General features: G+C 38.5%; 1 protein-coding gene across 4 annotated transcripts in view; it reads left to right on the top strand.

The window, feature by feature from the left end:
- The window catches only part of FARS2 (phenylalanyl-tRNA synthetase 2, mitochondrial), a 618,388-nt gene that overhangs the window by 143,969 nt on the left and 449,957 nt on the right, over window positions 1–24,462 (top strand). For 3 of the 4 annotated variants that reach the window (XM_037844227.1, XM_037844225.1, XM_037844226.1), the window contains exon 2: window positions 10,385–11,002. The exons of the other annotated variant lie outside the window; for it this stretch is intronic. In XM_037844227.1, the coding sequence (XP_037700155.1) occupies window positions 10,406–11,002 (597 nt within the window). In that variant the 5' untranslated portion in view covers window positions 10,385–10,405. The remainder of the gene's footprint in view (window positions 1–10,384; window positions 11,003–24,462) is intronic. 4 annotated transcript variants of the gene reach the window in all.

The raw sequence follows: 24,462 nt of genomic DNA, 5'->3' as shown, positions 1-24,462 counted from the left end.
AACTTTGGCATCTCAAACCTTGCCTGCCATACTCTTCAGTAGGATTAGTCACTTTCATAATGTTGTGATACCCTCACAACCATCCATTACCAGAATTTCCCCATCACCCCAAACAGAAATGCTATACCCGTTATGCATTAACTCCTCATCCCTCCTCCCCACCCCTGCCCCTAGTAAACTGTAATCTACTTTCTGTCTCTATGCGTTTACATATTCAAATTATTTCATATAACTGGAATCATACAGTATCTGTCCCTTTTGTCTGACTTATTTCACTAAATATTATATCTTCAAGGTTCATCTATGCCGTGGCATGTATCAGAACTTCATTGCTTTTTTTTTTTTTTTTTTTTAATTAAGTTCAATTTTATTGAAATACACTCACATACCACACAGTCATCCATGGTACACAATCAATTGCTCTCAGCACCACCACACAGTTATGCATCCATCACCACAATCCATTTCCAAACATTTTCCCTACATCACTTCATTGCTTTTTAAGGCTGAGTAGTATTCCATTATAAGTATATTCCACATTACGTTTATCCATTCATTTCCTAATGGAAATTTGGGCTGCTTCCACCTTTTGGCTATTGTGAATAATGCACATTGTTATACAAATATCTGCCTGAGTCCCTGCTTACAGTTCTCTTGGTATGTACCTAGAAGTGGGATTGCTGGGTCATATGGTAGTTCTGTGTTTAACCTTTTGAGTAACTGCCAAACTATTTTCCACAGTGGTCTCACCATTTTATATTCCCACCAACAATGCATGAGTGTTCCTATTTCTCCACATCCTTAGCAGCACATATTCTGTTTTTTTTGTATGTGTGTGTGTTTTTTTTTTTTGTTTTTTTAATAATAGCCATTCTAGTGGGTGTAAAATGGTGGTTTCTCATTTTGGTTTTGATTTGCATTTCCCTAGTGGCTCATGATATTGAGCATCTTTTCATGTGCTTATTATCCATTTGAATATCTTCTTTGGAGAAATGTCTATTCACATCCTTTACCCATTTTAAAATTCAGTTGTTTGGCTTTTAGTTGTTGAGTTGTAGTTCTTTATATATTCTAGATATTAAACCTTCATCAAACATGTGGTTTCCAAATGTTTACTCCCATTCTTTTGGTTGTCTTTTCACTTCCATGATAATGTCCTTTGGTGTGCAAAAGTTTTTAAAATTTTTATGAAGTGTAGTGTACTTATTTTTGTTGCTATTGCTTTTGGTGTGAAGTCTAAGAATCTATTGACTAATACAAAGTCCCAAAATATTTCCCCAGGCCCTCTTCTAAGACTTTTATAGCTTTAGCTCTCATATGTAGTTCATTGATCCATTTTGAGTTAATTTTTGTATTTTGTGAGTTAGGGGTCCTCTTTCATTCTTTCGCATGTGGATATCCAGTTTCCCTAGCACAATTTGTTGAAGAGACTGTTCTGTCCCCATCGAGTGGACTTGGCACCTTTGTTAAAAATCATTTGGCTGTAGATATGTAGTTTTATTTCTGTGGACTCAGTTCTAATTTTTTGGTCTCTGTGTCTGTCCTTGTGCCAGTACCACACACTGTTGTTATTACTGTCACTTTGCAATAAATTTTAAAATCAGGAAGTGTGAGTACTCAAACTTTGTTCTTCTCTTTCAAGGTTGTTTTGGCTATTTGGGGTCCTTTGCCCTTCCATATGAATTTGATGATTATCTTTCCCATTTTAGTGAAGTAGGCCATTGGAATTTTGATCTGGATTGTGTTAATCTGTAAATCGCTTAGGGTAGTATTCACATCTTAACAATATTAAGTATCCAATTCATGAGCATGGAATATCCTTTCATTTACTTAGGTCTTTTTTTCAGAAGCGTTTTGTGGTTTTCCATATACAAGTCCTTTACGTCCTTGGTTTCTTGATTTTCTCTTCAAATTCTTCCTTACTAATGTGTAGAAACATCATTGTCTTTTGTGTATTGATCTTGTACTCCACCACTTTGTTGAATTCATTTATTAGCTCTAGTAGCTTTCTTGCAGTTTCTTTTGGATTTTGTCTACGTAGGGCCATGTCATCTGTGAATAGGGATAGTTTTACTTCTTTCTTTGAAATTGGATGCCTTTGAATTTTTTTCTTGCCTAATTCCAGAACTATGTTTTAATGTATTTTTTCCCTTAGAAGTAAGAAATATTTTCTTCTGACTAAACATAATGTAGCATTTGAGCTTTAAAATGAATTGAAAAATTATTTAATGGATGTAATTTAGAAACTTCTATTCGGTATAGAATCCGGTATTATCAGTTTCCTAGAAAATCTAAATGCCTTGGGAAAATAGCACTGAGTATTTGGCATTATGCGATTGACAGTTGGTTTATAGCTAGTGAAAGAAAATTGGAAAGGTAAATAAATTTTGTGCATTGCCAAGCATTCCACCGTCAATGTTACCAAAATAATTGCTTGCTGGCCATGGAGCACAATTAACTAAGCTACCTTTTGCAATGTTGCACTTACACTGACTTTTATTCTTGATATAATTAAAAGTACCTTTAATACAGACTTTTGAAATTGCTGGAGCTCGTCTTGACATATATATATTTAAACATTTTTAATTGTGAAAAGTAACATATATACAGAAAAGTGATAAATTTCAAAATACAGTTTAACAGATAGTTATAGAGTAAATTTCAAAGTATAGTATGGGTTACAGTTTCATAATTTCAGATGTTTCCTTCTGGCTGTTCTAATATACCAGAAACTAAAAAGAAATATCTATATGATTCAGTAGTCATAATCATTTGTTAAATCTTAACTTCTCTGTTACAACTTCTTCCTCTCATTTGATCATTTTCTTCCAGGATATTTGGGTAATGACCATTCTAATTTATTCATGTTGAAAAGGGTTGACATAGATTTTTAAATAACTTTTTCTTTATATAAAAGTAATAACTGTTTCCAATCAGAATGTAATAAATGTACATTTATAAAATTTACATATATATAAAAGTATAAAATAGAAAATAAGCACCAGGGATAATCACTATTAATTCTTCTGCATAGTTCTTCCCAGGGTTTCTAATTACAGTTCAGATGTACTTACAGGCAGCTATATATTCACGTAGTTAATATCATATCATACGTACAATTTTCTATCTTGTTTATCACTTTATCAGTACACAGCATATCATTAAAAGTCTTTGCAAACATTTTATTTAATGACTGCATAATATTTTATTGTATGGTTTTGCTATAATTTGCTTAACCATTCCCTTGTTGGGGGACATTTATGTTGTTTATAATTTTTTTCCTATTATGAATAATATTATAATGAATCTTCTTTGCATATAACTTTTGTCTTCCTTTTACATTCTTTTCTTGTGATAAATTCCTTGAAGGGTAATTACTCTTTCAAAGGGTATGAACAGTTTTAAATCTCTTGATAGTAGAGAATTGCTTTCTAGAAACATTGCTCCGATAACACTCCCACCAGTAAATAGGAAAGTGCCTGCTTAGGGATATATATTTTTTTTAATTCATACTAGTATGCAGGAACATAAACATACTCCTGTCTTGCCCTTTTAGGGTAAAAGTTAATGGGAGTTGACCATTTTCCCACCATTATTTAGTAGACTAAAACGTGTATAGTAAACTGTGTGTTGACTGAACCAAGCTTCATTTTTTTCTTAAAATTCAATTTTATTGAGCTATATTCACAAACCATACAGTAATCCACGGTGTACAGTCAGTTGTTCACAGTACCATTATATAGTTGTGCGTTCATCGTCACGTTCAATTTTTGAACATTTTCATTACCAGGCTTCATTTTTGCCAGTAGAAACTGGTGAAGTACTGCAGCTGGAGGCTAATGGAAGGGGCTTGCTCTCTTTTGTATGCTCGTGGCCATTTATTGGCCACATTTGCTTACTGTGGCCTTTTCCAATAGCTGTACTTCAGAGAGATTATCTGTCAAGAAGAGTTTGTGTCCTGCTGAGCTTCTCATTCACACACAGGGAAGAGGGGGTTGCAAGGAAAGACTGTCGAAACCGTTCTAAAATCTGTTTATTCTAAACAAAAAGAACATTTATTGAGTCCTCTACCAGTTCTAGTCACTGTGCTATAACGGAGTTTACTGTGCTCTCAGTGTGGCCTTTTTTTAAAAAAAAATATTTTTTTTATTAGAGAAGTTCTAGGTTTAGAGAAAAATCATGCAGAGAATAGAGTTCTCGTAACTCCACCATGCACACAATTTTCCCTATTGTTAATACTTTGCATTATGCTGTGACTTTGTTACAATCAATTAAACAGTATTATTATAATTATACTATTGATTATAGTTCATAGTTTACATTAGGGTTCACTGTTTATGTTGTACATGGTTTGTCAGATTTTTAAAATTCTTCTGACAAATATGTAACCTAAAATTTCTCCTTTTAACTACACTCAAATATATAATTTGGTTCTGTTAATTACACTTACAATGTTGTGCCACCATCATTATCATTCAGTACCAAAGTTTTTCCATGACCCCAAACAGAAAGTCTATACTAATTGTAAGAAAGGAATAAGTTTCGTTTTCACATAGAGACAGCATGGAATAAGGGAAATGGAGGCAAAACCAGTTTAAACAAGCCCCAGACAAAGAGAAGAGAGAATCTGCCTGATGTAAAGAGACATGAGGTAGTATCAGAGGCGGGAACTCACAGCAAAAAAATAAAAATTTGGGGGGGGGATTGGCTAATTAGTTCAAAATCTCAATAATGAGCTAGTTGGCTCTCTGGGATTGGCTGTACAAATTAAAATCTCAAAAGATGAATTAGTTAGTGTTCTCGGATAGGCTGTAACCTCTGTAGTACCCAGTCAATGGGGAAACAGGGGAGGGACTTGCGAATTAGGAGTAGGAGATTTAAACATCACCATTCTCTTCCTCGGGGGCGCCAGCCTTCCGCGTGTTTGGCTGGACGCCCCATCTTGCAAGATTGTAAATAAATTCTTTTCTCCTCCAGAACCGAGAGAGCGTTTATTCCCTTACAGGTACCGCTTTATTTCCGACACTAATTAAGCTTTACCTCCTCTTTCTTTACCCCCGTGCCAGCTCCTGGTAACCAGTATTCTAGTTTCTGACTCTAAAGGTTTGCTTGTTTTAATTATTTCATGTATCATTTTTTTTTATTAAGGGGCTTAGGGCAGAGTGGAAAGAATATGTGATTTTAAAGTTAGAAGGCAAAGATTTGAGGCCCATCTTTGCAAATTTTTAGCCATGGGAACTGAGGTATGTCATTTATGGACCAATATTTCTTTATCTATGAATTGAGAATAATAATTGTATGTTCTTCAGGAGATACGATGGGAATCAGTAATAAAATGTTTGTGAAAATATTTTTTAAAATGTCAAGCACTCTTGTTATTATAATTACTTGTCAAAAGATAACATTAACATGTTAGGAACATGATCACCAGCTGTCCTATTGTTCTGGGGACAGATCATCTGGTACCAAGTAGTGTTCATGTCAGTGTACTATCTCACAGCCATTGAGCCCTTGGTAGTCACTTCCCAGAATATATATTAAAAAAATTTTTTTTTAAATCTATGTCCTTTCAGTCTGTGTAGAAAAAGTCTTCTAGTGAGTGCTCTCTGCTGTTAGGCTTTTCTGGATATCATAGCATCCTTCTTTGATAAATCAGATTTACTTGGTAAGTGTTAAAATGATACAGGCATACCTCATTTTTTTGGGCTTCACAGATACTGATTTTTTTATACATTGAAGGTTTGTGGCCAACCTGTGTCACATGAGTCCATTGGCGCCATTTTCCCAACAGCATGGGCTCACTTTGCGTTTCTGTGTTGTATTTTTTTTTAAAACTTTTTTTTTTAAAGCAGTTTTTTTCAGACACCACACAATCCATCTGATGTGTACAATCGTTAGCTCTCATTTAACCAGAGGTGTGCTTTCATCACCACAATCAGTTTTTTCCTTTTTTTTTTAAATGTAATTTTATTGAGATGTATTCACACACCATACAGTCCATCCAAAGTATACAATCAGTGGCTCATAGTATCACATCACAATCAATTTGAGAACATTCTCATTGCTCTGAAAAGGAAAAACCCATATCCTTGTACCCCCTTATTACTGCCACTTTGACTTGGTGTGGTACCTTTGTTATAATTGATGACAGAATATTAAAATATTGCTATTAACTAGAGTCCATGGTTTGCATTAGTAGTATTTTTCCCATATACCACCCTATTAACACTTTGTAATAGTGACACACATTTGTTCTAGTTCTTGGAAGAACATTCTTATATTTGTATTATTAACCACCATCATCATCCATAACAGGATTCACTATGTTATACAGTGTCACTGTATGTTATACAATGTCACATTTTAATTAAGGTCTGTACATTTTTTTAAGACATAATGCTATTGCACACTTAACAGACTACGTTGTAGTATAAACATAACTTTTTCATGCACTGGGAAATAAAAAAATTCATGTGACTTGCTTTATTGTGATATTTGCTTTATTGTGGTGGTCTGCAAACCAAAACCACAGTGTCTCCTAGGTGTGCCTGTACTTCTTTTCTGGCTGATTCTTGAGGTTCCAGAAATTGTGTCAATCATCTTTCTTCCTCTGGTGTTTCCTTATGCATTCCGAATTCACACTTCTTCTAAATCTACTTTGCGTCTCCTTTAAAAATCTGATACTTCTCCTAATTTTTATTTTCCACAAATAATTCTTAAAGGGATTCCTCTTGATTTCATATATAGGACCCCCCCCCCCCCCCCAACCTTGCTCCCTAATATTCACAAATTCTCATTCTAAACCATAGCATTCTTCTTTGGTAAATCAGATTTACTTGGTGAGTGTTAAAATGATATAGAATGATTGTTTTAAAATATATTGTTTAAAACTTATTTACTTATACAAATTTTAAAGCTTTTCTAAGGAAATCAGGGCCATCTATTAAAAATTCCCCCAACTTCCCTGCCTTCTGCCTTAGAAGTTTTTAATATCTTTATCCATTCTCTCATTGCTGTCTTCCAAAAAAACTTTTTTTATCAGAATCCAGCCAGGAAAAGAAACTCTTCCTCAGACCCTGAGTTAAATAGTTACTTCATTTCCACCATCCAACCAAATGAGTTTTATTGGATTTATTTATTTATTCATTCATGCATTCATTTATGTATTTAAAATGCATAGATGTCTAACCTAAATAAGATAAATCAAACTTTAGGGAGGTGATTGAAGAGTTGTCATTTGAATTTAGCGGTCCTGGGTCTGTTTATTTTTTTGTTTGTTTGTTCTTGTTTTTTTTTTTTAAATTGCACTGAACTTATTGCATTTTGCAGGCATTGCATTTTTTACAAATTGAAGGTTTGTGGCAACCCTGAGTTGAGCAAGTCTCTCAGTGCTATTTTTCCAATAGCATGTGCTCATGTCATGTCTCTCTCTCTCATTTTTGTCCCTTTTTTAAAAATGCAATTTTATTGAGATATAGTCACACACCATAGAAACCATCTGAAGCATACAATCACTGGCTCACACTATCATCACATAGTTGTGCATACATCCCCGTGATCAAATTTAGAACATTTTCATTACTCCAGAAAAGAAATAAAAATAAAAAAGAAAACCCTAATCCTCCTTATTCCCCCATATTATTGACCCATAGTATTGATGTGGTACATTTGTTACTGTACCACAGGTGTTTCCTTAGGCATTCTGAATTCACACTTCCTCTAAATTTGCTTTGCGTCTCCTTTAAAAATCTGATATTTCTCCTTATTTTTATTTTCTGTACTGTTGATGAAAGAATATTTTAATATTTAACAGTAACATTAGTCCATAGTTTGTAATAGGTAAATTTTTTTGCCATACATTCATTTATTATTTATTCCTTATAACTGTCATACATTTGCTCTAGTTTATGAAAGAACTTTTTTATATTTTTACAGTTAATCATGAACATTGTCTACCACAAGACAAACCTTCCCATGTTTTGACCTCCAACTTTCCTTCTGGTGACCTACACGACTCTAAACTTCCCCTTTCCACCACGCTCACATACCATTCAGCACTGTTAGTTATTCTCACAATAACATGCTACTGTCACCTCTATCCATTTCCCAATATTTAAGTTCAACCTCGTTAAACATACTACATAGTAAGCAACTGCTCCCCACTCTTTAGCCGAGAATTCTCTATCTAGCAAAGCTGTCCTTCAAAAATGAGGAAGAAATATTTCTTAAAGTGCAGCTCGACAGTGTCAGAAAGAATTGATTTCTCGGATGGAAATGGGAAAGCTATCCTAGGTATTAATCTCTGTGAGACAGATGACAGAAAGAACAAAGAATTGTTTGGGTTGGGGACAAATGAGAAGGGGGGATATAAGCAGGGGTTGAGTGGATAGATAAAAGACCTAAAAATGAGGGCAAGTCAGTTCAGCTTTCTTGGCTAAGCTGGGGTGGGGGTGAGGAGGAGAACGAAAGGAATTGAGGAGTGGGAACCGAACCCCAGAAGTGGGTTTGAGGGTCTGAGGGTCTGGAAACTGAGAAGGAAAGTGTAGTCAGCACACTATGCAGGATTGCATCAAAAACCCCTTTCCCAGCACGATTCTGAACTTTGTATGACAGCATTTGACTTAGGAAAGAAGAAATCTTTCTTGTGTCTCGGCAAGGGTGCCAAGCTGGGTCTGACTTTGTGCTAAGATGTGTAAGGCTGCATATGCATATTTAAAATTCATATCCACTGCAGTGACAAGCCGCTGAACAATATAGATGGGAGGACATATTTCAGCTGAAGCTCAGCCAAAAACACTTTCAAAACAACCCTGACAAAACAGTCCCATAAATGAATGAATTCAGAGAGTTTCTGGGTATCATTGAAAACTTCTCAGATGAAGACAGTCTCAGACCAGGGTGCAACACAATGACTTTTAATAAGCAACCACACATGCATAGGAAGAGATTTTCAGTTCCATTTCTGCACTAGGTGAACTGAGATGCCCAGGTACGTATTAAATATGTCTCTGGTGGTCACGTGAAACTCGATAATTCCTTATTCTGCTCAATCTGCTTGTTCAGTGCCATGCAGTTATGTGTTTTCTTTGCATGATTGCATGGCCCTGAAGTATAGCAACCACATGTTTGTATGCTTCATAATAGTCTGGTGGTTAAAAATCCCAAGTTTTGAAAGATAGAATTGAGTGATGTGCATTCACAGTAAATTATTTATGAGCATAGAGGCTTGCCATCTAATGATTTTTAGTATGATTTTAAAGCATGGCTTCCTTGGAAGCGGTTAAAACCCACTATGTTAGTGGTCCAGAATCCTTCGCTGTTGTCTTAACTGTCTCATGACTCTATGGTTTGACAAGGTCTGCTTATACTCTGGGTCTTTGTCGCCTCATCTGTGACAGGAAGGGCCTCTACTAGATGGCTTTGGAGGAAACTTGCATCCCTGAAACTTGGTGATCTTCTCATTAAATTCTGGGCATCTTAAAAAAACATCCTGGATCAGTACTCTGTCATCTGGCTGCTCTGTACCCCTACCTCAGTAGATTTAGTCCAGCATCTGGTTTATTGTGTGTGTAATAATTTATTCTTTTACCAACCAAAAATATAATTGATGGGATGTCAAAATGGCATTAAACCTAAATGACATGACCAGATGTGAGGACTGAAAAGATTTGCGTTATAAAAATAGTCTCAGCTGTCCATTGGGGTGGTCTATCACTTTGTATAATTCTTCCAGTTTTATTTTTTTAAAAAATTAAGTAAAAATAACAGCCAGCTATCTTGATACATTTTATTCAAAATGTTAAAAAATATATATATTGGCAAAGTCACTTTGTGACATAATAAAATAATCTGGAAGTCATGCAGAACTGGGTAGACGAGAATGAAAGGCAGAATTGTGCAGGATGGCTGTTTAGAAAGTCACCACTTTTACCGTATTGCAGAGGTGTACATGTATAGTGCATCCTTTAATTAATGAGACCCTGCTAGGGTCTTACCAAACTCTGTCTTAAGTGATCCCTTTAGAGTGTTTTTTGGCTCTAAAATGTAGTAAAAACAAAAAGAAGCTGCCCCATCCAATGTCATGTCCCATGTGAGGGGTTGAGAGCATGACATAACCTGTTAAAGGGGAATCCCTACAAAGCCAGGAATCTAAACAGCAAGGGGAGGACTGTTAGAAATGACCATGGATCTGAAAGTGACTTCAAGAGTCTTTGGACTTAGTGCAGACTTCCTTAGTTGAGTCTTGCAGCTGCGTGGAGGTGGTGTTGTTGGGGAGGCAAAGATGTCAAAAGGACGGGAGAGATGGCAGGAGGCTCGCAGGGCAGGTTTATCCCTTTCCACAAAGTGAAATTTGACTTGTGCTTCGCCTGTGTGCTCTTTCCAGAATCCGCGAGAAGTTTCTGCCATGGTTTGTTCGGGTCTCAGGAGAGTTGCCCGTGCAGGTGTTTACCTGGTGAGAAAGATCAGCAGTGTCTCCAGAGGTCAGCAGCACAGGGCCTTGAGCCCTGGGTCCAGCGCCCAGGGAGCCCCAGGCTGTGAGGTGGAGTTGCTAGGCAAAGCCTACTGTCAGGACACCTACACCAACCTCACCAGGAAGGTGCTCTCCAAGGTTGGCAGGAACCTGCACAACCAGCCACACCACCCATTATGGCTGATCAAGGAGAGGGTGAAGGAGCACTTCTACAGGCAGTACCTGGGCCGCTCCAGAACCCCACTGTTCTCTGTCTACGACAACCTACCTCCAGTGGTCACCACCTGGCAGAACTTTGACAGCCTGCTCATCCCAGCCGATCACCCCAGCCGGAAAAAGGGTGACAACTACTACCTGAACCGGACCCACATGCTGAGGGCGCACACGTCAGCGCACCAGTGGGACTTGATCCACTCGGGGCTGGACGCCTTCCTGGTGGTGGGGGACGTCTACCGACGGGACCAGATCGACGCCCAGCACTACCCAGTCTTCCACCAGCTGGAGGGCGTCCGGCTCTTCTCCAAGCACGAGGTGAGTCCTGGGACATTTGTTGCTGAGGTCGTTAACATTTATCTTTATGAAAGCATCATGGTCATCCTGGATCTCATTTTGCTTTAGTATCTTCCGTACTTAATGAAGTCCCTTGTGCGGGCCACGTCTCAATCTGTTTTGATGGATTTGTTGGGGTGGTAACCATAGAAATTGGTAGGCCTTTGCTGTCACTTGTTTGCCCTTATGCTTTCTCTCAGTTCCAAACCTGCCTTTCCCTGGGTTTTTTTTTTTTTTATGTCCATTGACAGTCTTTGGCTCAGTTCACCCTTAATGCAAGACAAGTGAAGGAACAACACTGATTGATACCTGTGGTTTCATGATTCCGGTTCTCAGACAGGAGAAGTTAATTATGTGTCATGCTATTAGAGGTTAACGAATTTCTTATATAGCAGATGGGGACTGGTGACCTGTTGGCTTGGATCGTTAACTGTGTTCTTGTCCCTGGGCTCCTTCCTTACCCTCCCCTGCTTTGCAGGATGGTATGGGGGTGATTTAATTGCTGCTATTCTTTTTTTTTTTTTTTTTTTTTTAATCATCATTTTATTGAGATATATTCACATACCACGCAGTCATACAAAACAAATTGTACTTTCGATTGTTTACAGTACCATTACATGGTTGTACATTCATCACCTAAATCAATCCCTGACACCTTCATTAGCACACACACAAAAATAACAAGAATAATAATTAGAGTGAAAAAGAGCAATTGAAGTAAAAAAGAACACTAGGTACCTTTGTCTGTTTGTTTGCTTCCCCTACTTTTCTACACATCGATCCATAAACTAGACAAAGTGGAGTTTGGTCCTTATGGCATTCCCAATCCCACTGTCACCCCTCATAAGCTACATTTTTATACAACTGTCTTCGAGATTCATGGGTTCTGGGTTGTAGTTTAATAGTTTCAGGTATCCACCACCAGCTACCCCAATTCTTTAGAACCTAAAAAAGGTTGTCTAAAGTGTGCGTAAGAGTGCCCACCAGAGTGATCTCTCGGCTCGTTTTGGAATCTCTCTGCCACTGAAGCTTATTTCATTTCCTTTCACATCCCCCTTTTGGTCAAGAAGATGTTCTCCATCCCACGATGCCGGGTCTACATTCCTCCCCGGGAGTCATATTCCACGTTGCCAGGGAGATTCACTTCCCTGGGTGTCTGATCCCACGTAGGGGGGAGGGCAGTGATTTCACCTTTCAAGTTGGCTTAGCCAGAGAGAGAGGGCCACATCTGAGCAACAAAGAGGCATTCAGGAGGAGACTCTTAGGCACAAATACAGGGAGGCCTAGCCTCTCCTTTGCAGCAACCGTCTTCCCAAGGGTAAAACTTATGGTAGAGGGCTCAACCCATCAAACCACCAGTCCCCTATGTCTGTGGTCATGTTAGCAACCATGGAGGTGGGGTAGGCGAATACCCCTGCATTCTCCACAGGCTCCTCAAGGGGGCACTACATCGTTTTGTTTTTTTTTTTTTTTTTTTTCCTTGTTTGTCTTTTTTCTTTTTTTTTTTTTTTAACTTTCCCTTCTTTTTTCAAATCAACTGTATGAAAAAAAAAGTTAAAAAGAAAACAAACATACAATAAAAGAACATTTCAAAGAGACCATAGCAAGGGAGTAAGAAAAAGACAACTAACCTAAGATAACTGCTTAACTTCCAACATGTTCCTACTTTACCCCAAGAAAGTTACATACTATAGCAACATTTCAGTGAACTTGTTCCTACTACATCCATCAGAAATTAACAGACCATAGTCATTTCTGGGCATCCCCAGAACGTTAAATAGCTTATCTGTTCTTCTTGGATTATTGTTCCCCCTTCCTTAATTGCTCTCTACTGCTAGTTCCCCTACATTCTACATTATAAACCATTTGTTTTACATTTTTCAAAGTTCACATTAGTGGTAGCATATAATATTTCTCTTTTTGTGCCTGGCTTATTTCGCTCAGCATTATGTCTTCAAGGTTCATCCATGTTGTCATATGTTTCACCAGATCGTTCCTTCTTACTGCCGCGTAGTATTCCATCGTGTGTATATACCACATTTTATTTATCCACTCATCTGTTGATGGACATTTGGGTTGTTTCCATCTCTTGGCAATTGTGAATAATGCTGCTATGAACATTGGCGTGCAGATATCTGTTCGTGTCACTGCTTTCCGATCTTCCGGGTATATCCCGAGAAGTGCAATCGCTGGATCGAATGGTAGCTCTATCTCTAGTTTTCTAAGGAACTGCCAGACTGACTTCCAGAGTGGCTGAACCATTATACAGTCCCACCAACAATGAATAAGAGTTCCAATTTCTCCACATCCCCTCCAGCATTTGTAGTTTCCTGTTTGTTTAATGGCAGCCATTCTAACCGGTGTTAGATGGTATCTCATTGTGGTCTTAATTTGCATCTCTCTAATAGCTAGTGAAGCTGAACATTTTTTCATGTGTTTCTTGGCCATTTGTATTTCCTCTTCAGAGAACTGTCTTTTCATATCTTTTGCCCATTTTATAATTGGGCTGTCTGTACTATTGTCATTGAGTTGTAGGATTTCTTTGTATATGCAAGATATCAGTCTTTTGTCAGATACATGGTTTCCAAAAATTTTTTCCCATTGAGTTGGCTGCCTCTTTACCTTTTTGAGAAATTCCTTTGAGGTGCAGAAACTTCTAAGCTTGAGGAGTTCCCATTTATCTATTTTCTCTTTTGTTGCTTGTGCTTTGGGTGTAAAGTCTAGGAAGTGGCCTCCTAATACAAGGTCTTGAAGATGTTTTCCTACATTATCTTCTAGGAGTTTAATGGTACTTTCTTTTATATTGAGATCTTTGGTCCATTTTGAGTTAATTTTTGTGTAGGGGGTGAGGTAGGGGTCCTCTTTCATTCTTTTGGATATGGATATCCAACTCTCCCAGCCCCATTTGTTGAAAAGACCATTATGGCTGAGTTCGGTGACTTTGGGGGCCTTATCAAAGATCAGTCGGCCATAGATCTGAGGGTCTATCTCTGAATTCTCAATTCGATTCCATTGATCTATATGTCTATCTTTGTGCCAGTACCATGCTGTTTTGGCAACTGTGGCTTTATAATAAGCTTCAAAGTCAGGGAGTGTAAGTCCTCCCACTTCGTTTTTCTTTTTTAAAGTGTCTTTAGCAATTCGAGGCATCTTCCCTTTCCAAATAAATTTGATAACTAGCTTTTCCAAGTCTGCAAAGTAGGTTGTTGGAATTTTGATTGGGATTGCATTGAATCTGTAGATGAGTTTGGGTAAAATTGACATCTTAATGACATTTAGCCTTCCTATCCATGAACATGGAATATTTTTCCATCTTTTAAGGTCCCCTTCTATTTCTTTTAGTAGAGTTATGTAGTTTTCTTTGTATAGGTCTTTTACATCTTTGGTTAAGTTTATTCCTAGGTACTTGATTTTTTTAGTTGCTATTGAAAATGGTATCTTTTTCTTGAGTGTCTCTTCAGTTTGTTCATTTCTAGCATATAGAAACATTACTGACTTATGTGCATTAACCTTGTATCCCGCTACTTTGCTAAATTTGTTTATTAGCTCTAGTAGGTGTATCGTTGATTTCTCAGGGTTTTCTAGATATAAGATCATATCATCTGCAAACAATGACAGTTTTACTTCTTCTTTTCCAATTTGGATGCCTTTTATTTCTTTGTCTTGCCGGATTGCCCTGGCTAGCACTTCCAGCACAATGTTGAATAACAGTGGTGACAGCGGGCATCCTTGTCTTGTTCCTGATCTTAGAGGGAAGGCTTTCAGTCTCTCACCATTGAGTACTATGCTGGCTGTGGGTTTTTCATATATGCTCTTTATCATGTTGAGGAAGTTTCCTTCAATTCCTACCTTTTGAAGTGTTTTTATCAAAAACGGATGTTGGATTTTGTCAAATGCTTTTTCAGCATCTATTGAGATGATCAATTGATTTTTCCCTTTCGAGTTTTTAATGTGTTGTAATACATTGATTGTTTTTCTTATGTTGAACCATCCTTGCATGCCTGGAATGAACCCCACTTGGTCATGGTGTATGATTTTTTTAATGTGTCTTTGGATTCGATTTGCAAGTATTTTGTTGAGGATTTTTGCATCTATATTCATTAGGGAGATTGGCCGGTAGTTTTCCTTTTTTGTAGCATCTTTGCCTGGTTTTGGTATTAGATTGATGTTAGCTTCATAAAATGAGTTAGGTAGTGTTCCATTTTTTTCAATGTTTTGAAAGAGTTTGAGTAAGATTGGTGTCAGTTCTTTCTGGAAAGTTTGGTAGAATTCCCCTGTGAAGCCATCTGGCCCTGGGCATTTATTTGTGGGAGGATTTTTGATGACTGATTGGATCTCTTTGCTTGTGATGGGTTGGTTGAGGTCTTCTATTTCTTCTCTGGTCAGTCTAGGTTGTTCATATGTTTCCAGGAAATTGTCCATTTCTTCTACATTATCCAGTTTGTTGCCATACAGTTGTTCATAATATCCTCTTATAATTTTTTTAATTTCTTCAGGATCTGCAGTTATGTCACCTTTTTCATTCATTATTTTGTTTATATGGGTCTTCTCTCTTTTTGATTTTGTCAGTCTAGCTAGGGGCTTGTCAATCTTGTTGATCTTCTCAAAGAACCAACTTTTGGTGATATTTATCCTTTCTATTGTTTTTTTGTTCTCTATGTCATTTATTTCTGCTTTAATCCTTGTTATTTCTTTTCTTGTACTTGGTTTAGGATTGGTTTGCTGTTCATTTTCTAGCTTCTTCAGTTGATCCATTAGTTCTTTGATTTTGGCTCTTTCTTCCTTTTTAATATATGCGTTTAGTGCTATAAATTTCCCCCTTAGCACTGCTTTTGCTGCATCCCATAGGTTTTGGTATGTTGTGTTCTCATTTTCATTCGTCTCTATATATTTAGCAATTTCTCTTGCTATTTCTTCTTTAACCCACTGATTGTTTAGGAGTGTGTTGTTTAACCTCCAGGTATTTGTGAATTTTCTAAGTCTCTGATGGTTATTGACTTCTAATTGTATTCCATTGTGGTCAGAGAATGTGCTTTGAATAATTTCAATCTTTTTAAATTTATTGAGGCTTGTTTTATGTCCCAGCATATGATCTATTCTGGAGAAAGTTCCGTGAGCACTAGAAAAGTATGTGTATCCTGTTGATTTGGGATGTAATGTCCTGTAGATGTCTGTTAAATCTAATTCATTTATCAGATTGTTTAGGTTTTCAATTTCCTTATTGGTCTTCTGTCTGGTTGATCTATCTATAGGAGAGAGTGATGTGTTGAAGTCTCCCACAATTATTGTGGAAACATCAATTGCTTCCTTTAGTTTTGCCAATGTTTCTCTCATGTATTTTGTGGCACCTTGATTGGGTGCATAGACATTTACGATTGTTATTTCTTCTTGCTGAATTGCCCCTTTTATTAGTATGTAGTGGCCTTCTTTGTCTCTCAAAACATCCCTGCATTTGAAGTCTATTTTATCTGAGATTAATATTGCTACACCTGCTTTCTTTTGGCTGTAGCTTGCATGAAATATTTTTTTCCATCCTTTCACTTTCAGTTTCTTTGTGTCCCTGTGTCTAAGATGAGTCTCTTGTATGCAACATATTGATGGTTCATTTTTTTTGATCCATTCTGCGAATCTATATCTTTTAATTGGGGAGTTTAATCCATTTACATTCAACGTTAAAACCGTGAAGGCATTTCTTGAATCGGCCATCTTATCCTTTGGATTATGTTTGCCATATTTTTCCCTCTCTCTATTAATATCCTTTATTGTACCCATACCGAATCTCTTTAGTACTGAACCTTTCTCCAAGTCTCTCTGTCCTGTCTTTGTTTCTCTGTCTGTAGGGCTCCCTTTAGTATCTCCAGTAGGGCAGGTCTCTTGTTAGCAAATTCTCTCAGCATTTCTTTGTCTGTGAAAAATTTAAGCTCTCCCTCAAATTTGAAGGAGAGCTTTGCTGGATAAAGTATTCTTGGCTGGAAATTCCTCTCACTCAGAATTTTAAATATATCGTGCCACTGCCTTCTCGCCTCCATGGTGGCTGCTGAGTAGTCACTACTTAGTCTTATGCTGTTTCCTTTGTATGTGGTGAATTGCTTTTCTCTTGCTGCTTTCAGAACTTGCTCCTTCTCTTCTATGTTTGACAGTGTGATCAGTATATGTCTCGGAGTGGGTTTTTTTGGATTTATTCTATTTGGAGTTCGCTGAGCATTTATGATTTGTGTATTTATGTTGTTTAGAAGATTTGGGAAGTTTTCCCCAACAATTTCTTTGAATACTCTTCCTAGACCTTTACCCTTTTCTTCCCCTTCTGGGACACCAATGAGTCTTATATTCGGACGTTTCATATTATCTATCATATCCCTGAGGTCCATTTCGAGTTTTTCAATTTTTTTCCCCATTCTTTCTTTTATGTTTTCATTTTCCATTCTGTCATCTTCCAGGTCACTGATTCGTTGTTCAACTTCCTCTAGTCTTGTACTATGAGTGTCCAGAATCTTTTTAATTTGGTCAACAGTTTCTTTAATTTCCATAAGATCATCCATTTTTTTATTTAGTCTTGCAATGTCTTCTTTATGCTCTTCTAGGGTCTTCTTGATTTCCTTCATATCCCGTACTAGGGTCTCATTGTTCATCTTTAGTTCTTTGAGTAGCTGCTCTAAGTGTGTCTCTTCTGGTCTTTTGATTTGGGTGCTTGGGCTTGGGTTATCCATATCGTCTGGTTTTTTCATATGCTTTATAATTTTCTGTTGTTTTTGGCCTCGTGGCATTTGCTGACCTTGATAGGGTTCTTTTAGGGTTTGTAGACCAGTTGAAGTCCTTATCTCTAATTTATCAGATCTACAGCTTCGTGGAGTACACTTTCTCTAACTAACCAGCAGGTGGCGTCCACGAGCCACCTGTTCTCCACAAGCCAGATCTCCCCTGCTTAGCCTTTTTGGTGAGTGGGGGAGTGAGTCTTGTGGGGCCCAATTGGTGTCCCAAGCCTGCGTGTGTAGTTGGTGTTGCCTGCCCTGTATGTGGGGCGTGTTTCTGGGCAGTCGGGGAGGGGGGGTGGCCCTAACAATCAAATCTCCCTGATGATCCTAGAGTTTTAAAGCTACTGCAATAGTCTAATCCTTCAGTTCAGTCCTGCCACAGTTTGTCTCTGCCACTGACCCACAAGTCTTTGGTATTGGCGTATGGCTCCTGAGACTTGCAAGTGGGCCCCTCTTCCAGGCTGTGCACCCCGGATCCTCTGTTGAGGGATGACTGTGCTATGTCGCAGGTGAGTGCCGTCCCCCCAGGGCAGTTCTGGGCTGCTGGGCTGTGTTGGGAGGCTCCCAGTCTGCTCAAATGATGGCTGAATGGGGCTCTGTTAATTCACACTGCTCCCCCTTCCCAGCTCTGGGACATTCAGCTGAGGTTGCAGGGAAGGCTAATGTCCACGCCCAGTTTTGTGGTGTGTGCCTGTTATTTGAAGCACTTCCGTCACACTGGGTTGTCTGGGGCAGCTCTGGTCTATGGGGCTGGCGATGGGCAGGAGTGTTTCCTGTCCACCAGGATGGTGGCTGTGAGCAGACACCCCCCTTTTCTTGGGAAGTTGTGTTGTTTAGTGAATTTTCTCAGCCACTGGATTATTGCCTTTTGTCTCAGAGCTCTCTTAGTTCTGCTCTTGACTTGACGTTCCCAAATTTCAATTCTTTGAAGCTTTCTGTATTGAGCTTCTTAGAGTAATTGTTTTAGAACAAGCAAAAAGGATTTAAAAAAAAAAAAAAAAAAATGGCCCTCCTCAGAGATCTAATGGGTTATTGAAATGCTAATAGACAAAGCAACCAGGGCCATTAAGGAAAAGTGCCCAGGGCAGAGAGATCAGCCTTGCTTTGGGATTTGCATATGCGCCTCAAGGCCTGATCTCCGCCCTTCCCCTTTCTGTGTTCACCAGAACTCCAAAAATCCTCTGCTTTTATTTTGGAGTTTTTCGTGTTGTTTTTTTTCTATGCCTGTCTCCTCTCTGCTGGGCTGGCTGCTCTCAGAGTCTCTGGTGTCTGGCCTCAGTCTATCTATGGTTGGAGTTTGAATCAGTAGAATGAGTTTCCGGTAAGAGCAGCCACTGCAATTCTCCCTTCTCCTTCCTGGAGCTGACAGCCCCTCCTCCCCCGGGACTGAGCCTGGCAGGGAGGGGCGCGGGTCCCCTGGCCGCAAAAACTTACAGATTTCGCTGATCTCAGCAGTTCCACGTTTTCATGAGTGTTGTATGAAGTATGCCCAAAGACAGATTGCTCTGTGGTGTCCAGTCCACGCAGTTCCTGGCTTTTTACCTACTTTCCTGGAGGAGTAACTAAAACATACAGCTCACCAGTCTGCCATCTTGCCCCGCCTCCTGCTGCTATTCTTAAAGTATATATTTAGATGAATAGAGCCATTTTGACTAAGAAGTCTGATCTTCAGGCCTTTCGCAAAAGCATCAACTGCCTGCATCTGTTAGCTGCCATCCTAATATAGTGCATACATTTTTTTTTTTTTTGCAGGTGTGTGGCAAACTGTTAAAGTCCCTAAAAGCTTGAGTTCATTTCCTAAAAGCCTGTAATACAACTTTTCCTTCATTCATATACTTTTGAACTATCTCCGTTTTTACGTAAAGAAATATGCAGAAATAAGCGAAGTCCAGTGTTGGGGATTGAATCATGTCCCCCACAAAAGACAGCTGCAAGCCTTAATCTGCATTCCTGCGGGGGTGAACCCATTTGTAAGTAGGACCTTTGAAGTTGTTATTAAGGTGTGAACTCATTTGTGAATCGGATCTCTTGACGATTCTATTTAGATGAGGCCAAATTGAATCAGGGTGGTCTTTGACCCATATGGCTGAAGTCCATTAAGGAGAGGGAACCTGGACAGAAGCACAGAGGACTGAACAGGCAAAATAAAAGCCAGAAGGAGAAGCACGCAGCAGAGGCAGAGATGCATGCCAAGGAGCCCCAAAGATTGTGGCAAGCCAGCAGCAAATCACTACAGACTCGGAGAGGAGGCATAGCTGGTCGAGAACTTGATTTTGGACTCTAGCCTCCAAATCTACAAGGCAGTAAATTCCTGTTCTTGAAGGCAACCAGTCTGTGGTATTTGTCATATATCCCTGGCAAACCAAGGCACATGGGGAGTTCTTCACTTCACTCCGTTAGCATTTCTCATACGTTCAGGCATGATTTGTTCATTGGAACAGGAAGTATAATTATCATCACAGGCTCCCTCCTGGAAGCACAAGCTAAATGGGTTCTTAATTTGAAAACATTTAGTATAGGATGCTTAGGCTAATAAATAACTGTTGCTTGGTTTTAGTAAACAAGTAAACAAGTCGTGAAGAAAGAGACAACTGAACCAGACTGCCTCCCCTGCTTTGGGTTTCCTTCCTGGTGTGTCAGGACCTGCTTGTGTCCCGGGAGCATATTGTGGTACAGCCACGAGTTCATCTTATGCGAAAACACCATCCACTCCTGACCTCAAAGGAGCTGGGATGAGTAGTCTTACTACTTGAAATAGCGGACTACCTTCTAATTTAGGGATAGTAACTAGTAAGAAAGCTAAGGACCTAGTAAGATACTGAAAGGAAATGAGCAAAGACAGGTGCAAGTCTGGAAAGCATGACAAAGTGATAGAATGCCGCTTACAATTAATGGGCAAGCGGAGCCGTGAGGCCAGCAGGACCGAATCCCAGTCATGGCAGTTGACAGGTGCTCAGCCCAGCTTAGCTCATTAAAGAAAGGGAAAAGGGAAAGTGTCTGCTAATTTGTAAGCTGCATGCCCTGAAAGTGGTAATGAATGCTGCATGACCAAACTAGTGTCTTAACGGAGGAAAAAATCAAGGTTCTCACGGAAGATGGACATTAGGAAGTGGGGTGGGGGATTAGCCCTTGTCTTGTTTCATAGTTTGTTTTGGGTTCAATCCAGTCTATCTGGGGTAGCACACGTGGCTAATTGAGTGTGATAATGTGACTATATATCCTGCCTGTGCTGGTTTGAATGTATTATGTCCCCCAGAAAAAGCCATGTTCTTTGATGTAATCTTGTGGGGCAGACATATTAGTGGGGATTAAGTTGGAACGTTTGGATTGGGTTGTTTTCATGGAGATGTGCCCCACCCAACTGTGGGTGATGACCCTAACTGGATAATTTCCACAGAGGTATTACCCCGCCCATTTAGGGTGGGTCTAAATTAAGTCACTGGAGCCATATAAATGAGCTGGCACAGTCAAGAGGGACACTTTGAAGAAAGCACAGGAGCTGCAGATGAGAGACATTTTGAAGACAGCTGTTGAAAACAGACTCTTGCTCTGGAGAAGCTAAGAGAGGACAAACACCCCAAGAACAACTGAGAGTGACATTTTTGAGGAACTGTAGCCTAGAGAGGAACGTCCTGGGAGAAAGCCATTTGAAACCAGAACTTGGAGCAGACACCAGCCACGTGCCTTCCCAGCTAACAGAGGTTTTCTGGACACCACTGGCCATCCTCCAGTGAAGGTACCCGCTTGCTGATGTGTTACCTTGGCACTTTATGGCCTTAAGACTGTAACTGTGTAAACAAATAAACCCCCTTTTATAAAAGCCAATCCATTTCTGGTGTTTTGCATTCCAGCAGCATTAGCAAACTAGAACACTGCCTTAAAGTCTAAAAATTATACACGCACATAAACCTATGTTTGTGTGCATATATAAAAAAATCCCTTTAACTAGAAAGGGGAAAAGAAATGTAACAAAATAAGGTTTCAGTGGCTAAGAGATTTCAAATAGAGTTGAGAGGTCATTCTGGAGGTTACTCTTAAGCAAGCTTCAGACAGATATTATAAATTGCCATGGTATGTCAAGTGCAACGAACAGTTTTCCTGAAAACCCTAAAGAAAACCTAGGGCTGTATCTAAGACTATAAAAGTTTTACTTATTAAGCTTATTTTCCAGAAACTTAAAGCCTCCTATGCCAGATAAGCCCTGAACTTAGAGGTACCAATCTCTCCTATACATCAACCAGTTGGATCTCCCTACCCAATAATGTCAACACCCCTTTTCAGCATGAAGAAGTTAGAAAGGTCATTGCCCAAATATCCCTGAAGACTGAGAAAATGATCAAATGAGAGGGAGGAGTTGTAACAGAGAAGTTAAGATTTAACCAATGATTATGACTACTGAATCATTATATAGATATTTCTTTTTAGTTTCCAGTGTATTTGAACTGCCAGAAAGAAATGCCTGAAATTGTGGAACTCTAACCCATACTGTACTCTGAAATTTGCTCTATAACTACCTGTTAAACTATGTTTTGAAATTTATCAATAAAAATGCTTAAAAAAAATCCCCTTAGAGTTTTATAACATGCTTTCATATTCATGGTTTCATTTGCTCCTCTAAACAAAAGCCTCGTAGGGTAGATTATTTCCGCTTACTGCAGTCCTAATGACTTGCCCCAGCGTGTCCCAGTCTGACAGAGCTAAAACCTGAACTCGTGCCTTCCGAGTTCATTGCTCATTTTACTATGCTAGGCTGAGCTTCCGAGAGACAGCTGAATCTGCTTTCCTAAGTGAGCCCTGCTTGTGTTGGGGAAGAAGGTAGTGTTGCTCTCTGATTTTCTGGTCTTCACTGAAGGGCCGGCTCTAATCTTACTTAATCTTAATTCTTGTAACTGAGAAGTTAGGATTTAGGGAATGATTACGATTACAGAATCATTATATAGATACTCCCTTTTACTTTCTGGTGTATTAGAGTAGACAGAGGGAAATACCTGATAGCTCTGTACTGTAATCCAGCTGCCCTGATCTCTAATACTGATTGTTTAGCTTTTATCTTGTGCCCTGGTAATTGTAAAAACCTTGTGACTAAGCTTCACTTGTATCCATTTATCCAGTTTTTCGACTTTAAAGTCTATGATTACTAAAGAGTCCCTGATGTTTATTAATGAAGGACCTTGGGTCAGCCCAGAACTAACCCACCCCAAGTCCCAAGTTATCCTGATAACCGAAGCTGGATCTAACCAAAATGACATGTGCAGCAGCTTAGACTTTAACGTATATATCACCTATACTTCATTATAATACTAAAAATCACGCCCATTATCATATTAAGGCCCCCATTTTCTTACATACGTTCTGTGAGTAAGCATGTAATCAATCACCTCTAATAATTAGATCACCTCTAATTATATCATCTGGGCCACTGTCTTCATTATCCTAAAACCTGCCCATCTTTTGATACTATGAAACTCTCAGAGTTACTGCAGCTCAGGGAGACAGATTTTGGGCCGATAGGCTATCTGCTGTCCTGCTTTGCACCTATCGAGAAAACTCTCTCTTTGAAACCTGGGTATCTTAGCAATTTTCTGCACATTGGGCAGAAAATCCACCATCTTAGTCCTGTAACACTCCCAAGAAAAGGCTTCTTCCTCTGTCAGTTGTTTCTCCTGTAAATAGGAGTTTTTTGATAGTTGTAATCATGCTGCATATGTTATATTAAAAATTATAGTATGTTTCACAGTTTTCTTGCTATTTAATAACCTTTGTAATCATGATTTTAGTCACTGCACAGTATATTCCAACAAGAGGAAAAGTGAATAGAGAGATAAGGGATAAAAGAAACAATGACAAGCATAGAAATGGATGAGCTATGACAGCAAATACATTTAACTATTAATTGTGGGGAAAAAAATTGCTTGTTTCAGAAAAAAAGGCAAGATTTCTAACCAACAATACTAAATTGGGAGAAGTAGTCACAGTAAGTAATCACAGCCTGCTAAGGTTCTTACCACATTTAGGCAAAGTATAGAAATGCTGAGTAACTTTAGACTTTGTTGGAAAAAAAAAAATAGACTGCAATACAGTCTCTACAATCTCTACATTCCAAATTTATAATGCGGAAAGGAAGGAAAATAGAAAATGTTCTCAATTTAACAGAAGTCAGGAAAATGAAAGAAAGGAAAAGAATAGTAAGTGGAAAACCCCAAATAAGGATGTAGATATAAGTCAAAATATAGCAGTATTCACAAATTCAAATGGGTTAACTCACCAGTTAAAGACATAGATGATCAGATATTGGACATTTTTCAAAGAGAAACCTAAAACGAAACCACACCAGAGGTTGAATATAAAGGGCAGGAAAAGGATATATCAAGCAAATACTTACTAAAAGAAAGCTGGTGCAGCAATATTAATATTAGGTAAAATAGAATTTATGGCAAAAATGATAAATAGCAATAAAGAGGGTCAATACATCAACCAAGAAGCTTTATGAATTATGAATTTTAGGTACCCATCATTTATAGCCTTAATAGATAAATCAAAACTGAGGAATTAAAAGTAAGTATGCAAATTCATTATCATGGTAGAAGATTGAAAATTACCTCTATCAAAAACAATGGATTAATCAGATAAATGAGTAAAGATGTAGACAATTAGAACAACATTATTAACAAGTTTGATATATTTATTTCT

This window comes from Choloepus didactylus, chromosome 7, assembly GCF_015220235.1.
Source record: "Choloepus didactylus isolate mChoDid1 chromosome 7, mChoDid1.pri, whole genome shotgun sequence".
NCBI classification, from domain to species: domain Eukaryota; kingdom Metazoa; phylum Chordata; class Mammalia; order Pilosa; family Megalonychidae; genus Choloepus; species Choloepus didactylus.
The sequence above is the reverse complement of the archived record's forward strand: the minus strand, read 5'-3'. Positions and strand labels throughout refer to the sequence as shown.